We start from the raw sequence: 12,107 nt of genomic DNA, 5'->3' as shown, positions 1-12,107 counted from the left end.
GAGCCTTAACTCTGGGCTGAACGCACTGCCTTCAATGTACCCGAAGCTCTGCGAAGACAGACACGCGTGTAGTTGCTGGGGCTTTGTCCCACCGGAGCTTCTTTGCCTCATGGAGGCTTAGCCTGCAAAAGGAATGGTTTGCACTTGGTCTCTGGCAACACTGATGTAGGAGGGGACAAGTGGCCCTGGGGCCACAGTGGAACCAGGACTGTAATCAGAATCTCTGTGTTCTCAGCTCGAACCTCCAAACATCAGACTGTACTGTCTGTCCTGAGATCTCTATTTTCTATAAAATGCTTTCTAAAAGTCCATTTGATCCGGACTTTAAAAACCTTCTCCCTTTTGGCTGTAGCACACTAAAACTGAGAACATTCTCTTGAAACTAGCAGCGGCTTTATCCTATAAATCTTGATGCCTCCTTGTGACCAGAGACATAAAAAGATAAAATGCTGGAACTGGTTTCCTAGTCACCTTTTAACTTTATTCTAATGTGATGTTTTATAGTCATATCGCAGTGGCCTTTAGTTACAGGTGGCAATCACCAGCAGACCGTGGGAGCGGTAGAAATTCATGTGTGTTCTTTTGTACCTTCTGTTTTGCATAGACATGGTTGGCAAGGGACTGTCCTGCTCTCCGAATTATATCTGTGGAGTATGACACCAGCCTTAGCGACTGGAGAACGAGGTGTCCTGTGGAGAGGTGACACAGGGGACACCCTGGACAGGGAGGAAGGGCTGGGGCCCAGCACCCTCAGGGACTGAAGGGAGCTTTATCTTTTAATGCTACAGACAGAATTTTTTAAATGAAAACCTAACCTCTTTTCTCTTCCTTCTAGAAGGAGTTAGTCATATATAAACAACTGGGGGAAGGCTTAGATAGAGTGTCAGTCTTGGGTTCCTAAAGTGGTTCATTCATAACTATTCTGGTACTAAGGACCATGCGTTCTATAGCAAAATCTCCTTTACTCTCAGAAGCAAACGTGAGGCTTTTTGCTTTTGTGTCCGCAAGTATATTGGCTGCAGGAAGCAAAGGAGAAGATGCTGAGCAATGTAGTCCACCTCTGTCACTTGTACGTCATACGTGCTGATTGTACATACAGGAAGAGGAGCCCTGGACCGCTAGGCTCTGGGACCTGGATGGTAGCTGACTCTCCCTTTGACCCACTGTGCGGTCTTGAGTCTTTAACTTGCTGGGAAGCTTGGTCTGTAGACTGAGAGTGTTGGTCTGAATCAGTGTTAATAAGCTGAGCGTCGCCTCTGAGCGGCCCCCTTGTAGGTGCCGAGGGCAGTGTTCTCAGGGCCAGTGGGCAAAAGCCCCGGGGTCTTTCCCCATTGCACCAAGAGGAGCTCTGACAAACCTTTATTGCAAGGAAAGGATTTTATAGATAAACAGTTCAAAACTATCAACTCTGGTAGTTTCAAAGTTCCCTTAGCCTGAAAATTACTTTGAATTTTCTGACTCAAAGATTCATAGCTTTCTGGAATTTCTAAATAAACCAAAATGATGAAAACTTAATGTCTGCAGCATAACACAAGTAGAACTAAGTCAGTGAGCTCACAGCAGACAACACGGCATTATCTTCAGGCCGCATCATAACAAGGACACACATCCTCGGTGGTGGGGGCAGCTGGTGTGAGATCCAACTTGTAAAAATTGCCAGATACATAATAGGTGCTCTCACCCTGCTTGTTTAGGGAGTGAGTGGCTTATTCTGGGCCTACGTATTCCCAGTCATACCACTGTGGCTTCGTTAGAAGTGGGGAATGAGCAGTTGTAGAAATCAGAGTAGGGGACTCCTGACCCTAAAATGTGGTGTGTAGTATTGGCCCAATAAAAGTTCTTGCCTTAAAAACTTGGATAGTAAAATTTGGCGGTGGCGGGGAGGTACAGAATCAATAGCTTCATAAAATGCCTGCTGTTTTCATTTTGTTCAGAAAGTCCATTGCATTCAGGAGCAACGAACTTCTAAGGAAGCTCAGAGCTGCTGGCGTTGGGGACAGGCCAGTCATTTGGGTATCACACAGCATGGGAGGTGAGTATGTTGCATTTTTGTGAAGCCGGCACTGGGAGGTTATCGTCAGCTAGTGGGGCTCACCTGTTACCAGAGCTGCCTGGTTCACTTAATACTGGCCCCCTTTCCCTCTAAATTAATGCTTTTGGCTATAGCTAAGAGTTTCTAAATTACTACTTTCCTTCCATCCTAATTGTTTTTCCACAAGGGGACCTCTAGTAACAAACCATATCAAAGGAACATGTGGTTGGCAACGTCCTGCTTTCACGTAGTGATAATCAGTGAACATCAGGAGCCGTCTGTGGGTTGTATCAGCCTGACTTGTGCCTGTCCCTCAGCATTCCTGGCTGGTCCCTGCGCTCCCCTTTCCTCCCTGCATCCCCAAGCATCGCAGAGCCCACAGCCCCAAGCTTGCTGAGGAGGCGGTGTGATGGTAGCTGTCTGCTCTTTGGGTCCTGGTGTGTGCTTGCTAACTGTCACCTGTTCTTCTCGGCCCACTCCCCAGCCCATTGCTCATGGGAGTTGTCACCATCTGCCTTGGTACAGCCCCAGGCCTAGTTCATCTGATGAAACGCTCAGGACTGCAGACTGCAGAGTTAAGGCTTTTAGCTGCGAGAGGGAGGGAGATAGATGTAGCCCTTTGTGCCCACAGAGATCCATGGTTACCATGGAAGTGACCTCTGAGTTGTATTATCAACTTCAGGCCCAAGAGATGGGGCCTTCCTAGGTGCGTTTGCCTACAGAAACTTTGTTTTCCCTGGTGGATAAACTTTATGGGACTGTCGTTTTTTAATCTTAGTACTGTCTATTGGTGTGGTCATTCGTGGGCCACTGGGGCCAGGCTGGGGAGACATGGTGCTGCATATTTACTTCGTTGACAGACATGCAACATAGCAATGCTGCGTGCTCCTTCTGTGGGATAGTGTATTCTTTAATATAAGATCTGCCTTTCTAGAATCTTACCTGTTTGTAGGCTTGTATTATATACAGTTGGCCCTGAGACAGCATGGGGATTAGGGGTACTGACTACCCTGTGCAGTCAGAAATCTGCATATAACTTTTGACTTGCCCCAAATTTAGCTACTAATAGCCTACTGTTGGTCAGAAGCTTTACTGATCTCAATTAACATGTTTTATGTATGTATTCTTACAATAAAGAAAATCGTCAGATAATAGTACTGTACGAAATCCATGTGTGTAAGTGCCCCTGTACCATTCAAACCATGCTGTTCAAGGCTCCGCTGGATTCTAGATCAGCAGTATTACCAAGTGCTAGTATTTTAAGGCCTGTCTGTTGGACTCTAGAGAATTATTTAAACTTTAAAGAAAACATCTTTCTTATTATTTGCTCCCTACCCCCTCTTGTTTTAGAATAATGGAGGGACGAAAAACACCTTACACGTTTTCTTTGTACGGCTAGGTCTTCTTGTCAAAAAGATGCTGTTGGAAGCCTCCAAGAAGCCAGAAATGAGTACTGTTATAAACAATACCAGAGGAATAATTTTTTATAGCGTCCCTCATCATGGATCCCATCTGGCTGAATATTCTGTTAATATTCGCTATCTTCTCTTTCCCTCTTTGGAAGTCAAAGAGCTCAGCAAGGGTAATATCTGTATTCTGTCATGAAGGGGAATTGGGATTGTATTAATATCAGTTATACAGAGAAGGAGAAAAAGATGGTTTCTAACTTGGCTATATTATCCCATTTTATTACTTGTGTATAAATTGTGTTTAGATTATCATGGAAAATTTTTAGTTTGGGCTTGATTTTTCTTTTATACCTTTCCTTAAGCCATTATTTGCTCATATATAACAATTTTAATGCTATCTTAAATACTTAAACTTTTAAGTTATATAATGTTTTAAGGATTATTCCAAATTACCAATGAACTGCTTTTTTTTCCATGAGTTTGGAAAATCGACTGGTAAAGTATAAACAAACTTAATATCCTGAAAATCTTAATTATTACTTATTTTGATTAATAAACATTTTCTCTGTTTCTGGAACACCTATTAATCAATTTGGAGGCCGTGACTGAGCCTTTAATATGCTAGTTGTCTTTTTGTTCGTATTTTCTCTTTCTTCTGCTTTATGGAGTGTTACTTTATCTTCTAAACCTTCTATTGAACTTTATTTTTTTGCAGTCAAGTTTTATTTCCCAGAATCTCTATCTTCTTCTCTGATTCTTTTGAATCATTTTAACAATACTAATTGGAGTTTTTTCTTAAAGTTCCTTTCTGTTTCTTCACTGGGTTCTGTGTCTTCTGTGCACAGGTGTTTTGTTTACTCACTGGGTCTGTCTCTCTTGGGTTATAAGCTATCCTCTAAGGTCTGGTATGTCTCGGTTGCCTTTTTCTAGTTGAGGATGGGGGACCAGGCCCTCTGATTATAGACAGGTCTTGTCGATGGGAGGCTGTGCTTTAGGGTGAAGGTGCCGGCCAACACCCTGAGGGACCCCGGTCCCACATAGCCAGTAACATGTGGGGCCTCTCCCTCGGCCTGCTGGCCTCTATCATTTCTGGTGTGACTTTAACTGTTCACTCATCTTAATGACTTCTTAGGAAGGAGAGAAAATAAGTTACTATTTTTTTTTTTTTTAGATTTTATTTATTCATTTGATAGATAGAGATCACAAGTAGGCAGAGAGGCAGACAGAGAGAGAGGAGGAAGCAGGCTCCCGGCTGAGCAGAGAGCCGGACGTGGGGCTCAATCCCAGGACCCTGGGATCATGACCTGAGCTGAAGGCAGAGGCTCTAACCCACTGAGCCACCCAGGCGCCCCAACAAGTTACTATTTTTGAACTAGAACCCTAATTTTCTCTTTAGTACATTTTATTATGAATTGGCTAAATAGAATTTGTCACAGTCTTGTTTCCTGTAATTCTACAGATTCTCCTGCACTTAAAACACTACAAGATGACTTTCTGGAATTTGCTAAAGACAAGAATTTCCAGGTGCTGAATTTTGTCGAAACACTGCCAACTTACATCGGTAGCATGATTAAACTGCACGTGGTACCCGTGGAGTCAGCAGGTATTCCTTCGTTTGACATTTGTTTGCTGTTAGATGCTGGTTGGTGGTACCTATAGTTAATCATAAACAACCCATTTGTATATTCAGGTTCTCAGTTTTAGGAGACAGTTATGTGAAGATCTAGAGTCTGTTCCTTTCAGCTATAGATTACAATTTCTCTGCCGACATACAACCGTGGCATTACTCCTCCCTCCCTTCCTTTAGCTGGCAGAGGTTAATTGGCTGCCCCAGTGAGCTCTGTTGTAGTAAGAATTCGAAGTCCTTCTATCGGCTACAGCAAAAGGGGCATTTAATAGACTGATCTTTGATTTGTTAAAGCTGCATATAGTGCAGCTAAAGGTGTGGAAGCTTTAATAAAAGAAAGATTTTTTTTAACATCACTTTTTTCCAGTGGAATCTTAGATGGAGAATATTTAAGCACCAATTTCTTTTATAACCCTGGGGTTGGAGGAACTGGTCAGTACCTATTACTGTGGTGTATTATAATGTATTACAGGCTTTTTGAGGTAGGGCCTGAATCTTAATTCTCTTTACTGACTCCTTTATTACTCGGTATGTAGTAGATAACCCACACATTTCCCTCCTTGAAATGCTTTTCTCTCAACTGGCCAACCTGGTGAATTCTGAGGCAGAGTTCGGTGCTTAGTGGCACTTGGCCCTCCTGAGAGCTCTCAGGGACAGGAAGCTGGAGAGCCTGCCAGATGGTTCTTCAACCTGTAGGAGAAGTTTTGGCCTAACTCCATTATATATATCTGAATAAAATGAAAGATGTAATACTCCATAGTAGAACCTAAAGAGGCTTTACCAAAGTAAATGTGCTGTATGGTAAGAAGTTACTATGTAGTAGTTGAAGAACTTAAAAACAGGACTTTGTGGAATCTTGAAGCAAAAGTAAAAGTAATACTGTGGACCAGCTGTTTGTAGCTGTAGAGCCTTGTCAAAATTCTGTCTGCCTTTTCTTTGGGATCACGAGGAAGTTTGTCTTCCTTCATAACCACCACCTTCGTTCCTTACCCTGCAGTCCTCACCGGGACCTCTTGTCACTTGCATCTAGGTGCACTTTGTTAGGCTGAAACATCAGGAACTCAGCTACAGCTCTCAAGCACTAGATCACCTTCCACCTGGCAGGGTGAAGAATGGATCCTGTGTGAGATATTCCCATTCCTGTCATCAGGACAGGGGAGCTCAATAACATAAACTCTAGAAAAAGAGGTGATTAAAAGAAGTATGGAATAATTCAGTAGTACCATGCATTGGAATAAAGATTTTGATGCTGCTGCTGCTCAGGTTCTGTTCACTAATCAATTAGGAAGTAGGCCAAAACACATACGAAGAGTTTATGAAAGCTTAAAATTGTACCTACTGAGAACCCATTCTCATGTGATTAGTCACATGTAGCTTTGCTACAATCAAACCTCCAGTTCCTGTATCTTTTTAAAGTTCCTTAGTACAACCAAATCACCATTTAGAACTACCCATTCATCTTTCAGTGTTGACGGCGGGGGGCGGGGGGTGGCGGGGATCTAGATTTTTACTTAGATTTTGTTGACATTTTTGTTTTCTTCAGATTTAGGCATTGGAGATCTAATTCCTGTGGACGTTGATCATTTGAACATCTGTAAGCCAAAGAAAAAGGATGCTTTTTTATACCAGCGTACCTTACAATTCATCTGTGAAACTTTAGCCAAAGACCTTGAAAACTGAGTTATCTTTCTTCCATTTTGCAAGAAACTTGGTGTTCTGTTTCTCTTTTTAAGCTCTGTGCAATCATGTGAACATGGTCTCTGTGGCATCAACCTGGTCTGCAGCATGTTGCAGGCAATGGAATATGGTTCTCAGTTCCTGCACTGTAAAGCAGAGTGGCAGTCAAAGATTGAAGGGCCTCACTGGATTCTTTTGATTTAAAAGAAATTCCGTGTGTGCCAGCTTATGTTGTGCCATGTTGTCCCTAGTACAGGGAACAAGCTGCTAGGGAGAGAAAATGCCTTTTGTCATCTGCAACGGTCTCCAGCTCACACGAGGAGGAACACTGATGGTTTCTAAAGGGAGAACAATCATCACCTTCCATAAAAATACCACTCAGAAAATTCCTAGACTAGAGAGGAGACTGAACTAGAATATAAAGACTTTTTGTTCTGGGTTTCCATGTGCTCTAAATTTTAAAAAATATATATCGATGTAAACCTTGTCTCACATGTTAACTTTGTCAGACCCGTTGTCATCCATGGGTCAGTTCCTTGTAAGTTTTTATTTCCATATTGCTGAGAACAAATACTTCTCTTTTTTTAAAGAATTATAGCTTATAGTAATTCTTTCCAGACTGTAGCTACCTATACTTGTAATTTTTCCTGGATAAGGATAATGTAGCTAATCCATTATTGATCAGAGTATGAAATAAAACTATCCTAAACTATTATATATACTAACAGTACTTAGTATCAAGATTCTCTTTAGCTAAACAATGTATACCTTTCTTTTATGCTCATTTGAAAGTTGCATCAGTTGACCTTGAGCATGTGAGAAATAGGAAATCATGTATCTGGCTCAGTTGGTAGAGCATGTGACTCTTGATCTCGGGGTCGTGAGTTCTAGCCCCACATTGGGTGTAGAGATTGCTTAAAAATAAAATCTTAAAAAAAAAAAAGAACTAGGAAATCATGTTGACTTTTTATTTTTAAATAACCATTGTTAAGAAAGAAATCACATACCAGGATCCCATCAAAAAAGAATTACAGACCAATATCCTTGATGAACACAGATGTGAAAATTCTCACCAAAATACTAGCTAATAGGATCCAACAGTACATTAAAAGGATTATTCACCATGACCAAGTGGGATTTATTCCAGGGCTGCAAGGTTGGTTCAACATCCGCAAATCAATGTGATACAATATATTAATAAAAGAAAGAACAAGAACCATATGATACTCTCAATAGATGCTGAAAAAGCATTTGACAAAGTACAGCATCCCTTCCTGATCAAAACTCTTCAAAGTGTAGGGATAGAGGGCACATACCTCAATATTATCAAAGCCATCTATGAAAAACCACAAATATTCTCAATGGAGAAAAACTGAAAGCTTTTCTGCTAAGGTCAGGAACATGGTAGGGATGTCCATTATCACCACTGCTATTCAATGTAGTACTAGAAGTCCTAGCCTCAGCAATCAGACGACAAAAAGAAATTAAAGGTATCCAAAGTGGCAAAGAAGAAGTCAAACTCACTCTTTGCAGATGATATGATACGATATGTGGAAAACCCAAAAGACTCCACTCCCAAACTGCTAGAACTTATACAGGAATTCAGTAAAGTGTCAGGATATAAAATCAATGCACAGAAATCAGTTGCATTTCTTTATACTAACAAGACAGAAGAAAATTAAGGAGTCAATCCCATTTACAGTTGCACCCAAAACCATAAGATACCTAGGAATAAACCTAACCAAAGAGGCAAAGAATCTATACCTGGAAAACTATAAAGTACTCATGAAAGAAATTGAAGACACAAAGAAATGGAAAAATGTTCCATGCTCCTGGATTGGAAGAACAAATATTGTGAAAATGTCTATGCTACCTAAAGCAATCTACACATTTAATGCAATCCCTATCAAAATCCCATCCATTTTTTTTTTTTTTCAAAGAAATGGAACAAAGAAATACCTGTAGCAGGTATCAGTACTTCATTCCTTTTTATGGCCAGTCAGTTGTGTGGAGATACACCACATTTGTTGATACATTCATCAACTGATGGGTATTTAGGTATTTTGGTTTTTTGGCTATTATGAATAATGGAGCTGTAAACATTTTATATACAAGTTTTTTTAAGTGGACATGTTTTCCATTCTCTTGGATACAGACTAAGAGTGGAATTGCTGGGTTGTGTCTTTAGCTTTTGAAGATGGTAGACATTTGTAGAATGGGATCATCAAAGCTGAAACGGGAGTATAGTGTCTGAAGGTAAACTGAGATCCCCTCTAAAGCCTATCAGCCCCACTTAATTATGCACTGACCTAACAAGTGACTTAGCTGCTTGTTTTAGTAGGTAGATACAGTGAATGTAACCATTAGCTAACTGCATTAAGTTAACTAACAGTAAGTACTAGCTAATGGATGCCTATTTGCATATCTTAAAAGATGCAGCCTGAGGCTTAGGCTTCTAATTTAACACACATCTAGAGACTGATTCTCCATGGAGACTGGGGAGGCAGAAGGGAGCCATAAGTGCATTCTCCTTCTGGTACATTCCAGGTCACTGGTGTCTCTGTGGAAGAAGTTTATGCATGTCTTGTGCCCTGGCTTTTGTGGCTGCTATGCAGGGAATGCACCCCTCCATTGCCTGGCTCTGGTGGCCAGCAGAGCTTGTGTTTGCAGGTCCCTCAGGACTATAGAAACAAACCATTCAGGGCATAGCACGGAGATAGCAGGCAGAAACACCCATCTTCTAAGAAGTCTGTTTACATACTTTAAAAGTCCAGCTTCCAATCAGCCTGCTTCTGGGTACTGACAAATCCGCCTCCACTTTGGAACACTCACAGGTTTTGGCAGACCCTCAACTGGTGGCAGACACTAAGAACAAAGAAAGGGGCTTGGATAGTCACACAGGTTTGAGAGAGAACCAAGAGCTCAGCAGACTGAACGACAAGATTCATCTCCTAAATAAGACACTCTGTCAAGATTGGGAGAGGTGGCTGTTTTACATAATGCAAAGAAATCAACAGAGTGTTGAGAAAAATGAGTAAACAGAGGACTACAGAAGATAAAACTTGAGAAATAAACCTTATATATGGAGATAAGTGACCTGATAAAGAGTTCAAAATAGAGATTGTCACCAAAGTCAGAAGAATAATGCATGAGCAAATTGAGAATTTCAACACAGACCTAGAAAATATAAGCAAATACCAAACAAATCATAAAGCTGGAAAATAAACTGAAAAACTCAATAGAGTGTTTCAATGATAGACTGGATTGTGTGAAAGAAAGGATCAGCAGATTCAAAGATGGCAGTGGAATTCATCCAGTCAGAGAACCAAAAAGACAAAAGAGTGAAGATAGAATGAAGATAGCTTAAGGGACTTGGGGGATATCATTGCATTATAGGTCTCTTTGAAGGAAAAGAGAAAGGGGCAGAAAGCTTATTCAAAGAAATAATGGCTGAGTTCTCCCCCAACCAGGAAGCCCAGGGAATACCAAATAAGATAAGTCCAATTATATCCACACCAAGAAACATTATAATTAAATTTCCAAAAGTTAAAGGTCAGAGAATCTTAAGAGTAGCAAGAGAAAAACAAATGATTATGTACAAAAGAAATCCATAATACTTATTGGCAGATTTTTCAGCAGAAACTTTGTAGGCCAGAAAAATGGGATAATAGAGTCAAAGTGCTGAAAGAAAAAAATTGGCAATCAAGAATACCTGGCAAAGTTCTTCAGGATTGAAGAAGCGATAGAGTTTTCCGGACAAGCAAAAACTGAAGGAGTTCATCACCACTAGACCAGTCCCACATGAAATGTTCAGGGGAATCCTTCAAGCTGAAATGAAAGGATGCTAATTAGTAACAGGAAAACATACAAAAGTATAAATCTCACTGGTAAGTGTAAATATATAAATTCAGAACATGCTAATGTAATGGTGGGTAAACACAAATCTAGTATGAAGGTTAAAAGACAAAAAGTACTAAAAATACAATTTGTTACTGGATATACAAGATAAAAATTGTAATTTGTGACATTGAGAACAAAATGGGAAGAGTAAAAACAGCTTAGGTAGACATCTGGAAAGTTGTTAGTTTAAAATGACAGAAATATGTTTTACGTAAGCTTCACGATGACCTCAATGCAAAAACTTAGAGTAAATACACAAAAGAGAAAGAGAAAAGAAAACAATTAGACATGGACTTAGTATTGCCATTTCATTAATCATTACTTTGAATGGACTGAATTCTCTAACCCATTTTAAAGAAAACAAACTATATGCTAGCTATAAGACACTTGCTTCAGCTTTAAGGACACACACAGACTGCAAGTGAAAAGATGGGAAGAGATAGTCCATGCAAATGGAAACCAGAAAGCAGGGGTAGCTGTATTTAAGTCTACTTAGAAGTCTACTTAATATACTACTACACACAAATGCTAATTAACCTAATGAAGAGTAAAGGCTGTGTTCATTACTAATCAGATATAAACCAAACAGAATAATAGATTTTGACAAATTATAGAGCTATTTAGTGGAAATGATGTGATGTGATATAGTGATTTTAGGAGCGACTCACATATGTTGGTGAAAATGAATCATTCTTTGTGTCTAGCCATTTTTGAGTGCAAATATAAAAATAGAATTGTTCCCTTTTCTATCATTGTGGCTGTTTCAAGAAAAACCTTTTGATGTAAATGTGAACTTTGACCAGTCTCCCTGGAATCTTGTACACGACATGTGACCTTAAAATTTTTAGCTATATGGTTAAACACGGCTGCATGAACATAAGTTCTGTCTCTTTTTTAAAGGGATTTATTTGAATTGCTGATAATTGATTAGTGACTATGACATCCATAATTTTTTTTGTCTAGATGACATTAATTTAAGTCCTTTTTAGATAATAAAAATTCATGTTTGAATACTTAGCAGGTTATATATCAACATTATTAGTAATAAAATTATAACTTTATGCATATATATGGATTACTATTAAAAAATAGTACAGACATCCCCTGTTCAATGTACTTGGTTATCTGATTAAAAATCTGGATTAAAAACTTCCCATTGACTCTTGGGCATTGACAGTTCTTAGAGTATTATGACTGATACAAACATATTCGTTAGTGATCCTTCATTCCAATAATTTAAGTGCGGAAGTTTAAGACTTAAAGAATATTTGCAAACTATGATAAAACAAAAACAATAATGATAAAAATATATATATATATATATATATATATATATATATATATATACACTACACAGTAGACTTAAAGCCAGAGACTAATAAGGGACAGAGAAGGTTATTACATAATGATAAAAAGGTTAATTCATCAAGAGAAAATAACATAAATATTTACACACCCAACA

The 12,107-nt window shown here is 39.5% G+C and overlaps 1 protein-coding gene across 6 annotated transcripts in view; it reads left to right on the top strand.

The window, feature by feature from the left end:
- The window catches only part of SERAC1 (serine active site containing 1), a 57,154-nt gene extending 50,259 nt beyond the window's left edge, over positions 1-6,895 (top strand). For all 6 annotated transcript variants that reach the window (XM_032836448.1, XM_032836449.1, XM_032836447.1 and 3 more), the window contains 5 exons: positions 605-699; positions 1,935-2,032; positions 3,432-3,614; positions 4,901-5,044; positions 6,612-6,895. In XM_032836448.1, coding sequence (XP_032692339.1) covers positions 605-699; positions 1,935-2,032; positions 3,432-3,614; positions 4,901-5,044; positions 6,612-6,748 — 657 coding nt within the window. In that variant the 3' untranslated portion in view covers positions 6,749-6,895. The remainder of the gene's footprint in view (positions 1-604; positions 700-1,934; positions 2,033-3,431; positions 3,615-4,900; positions 5,045-6,611) is intronic.
- The last annotated feature ends 5,212 nt before the right edge of the window (positions 6,896-12,107 follow it).

This window comes from Lontra canadensis, unplaced genomic scaffold, assembly GCF_010015895.1.
Source record: "Lontra canadensis isolate GAN:19392208 unplaced genomic scaffold, GSC_riverotter_1.0 scaffold92, whole genome shotgun sequence".
Taxonomy (NCBI): domain Eukaryota; kingdom Metazoa; phylum Chordata; class Mammalia; order Carnivora; family Mustelidae; genus Lontra; species Lontra canadensis.
Note: the sequence above shows the minus strand (reverse complement) of the source record. Positions and strands in the feature narration are given on the sequence as shown.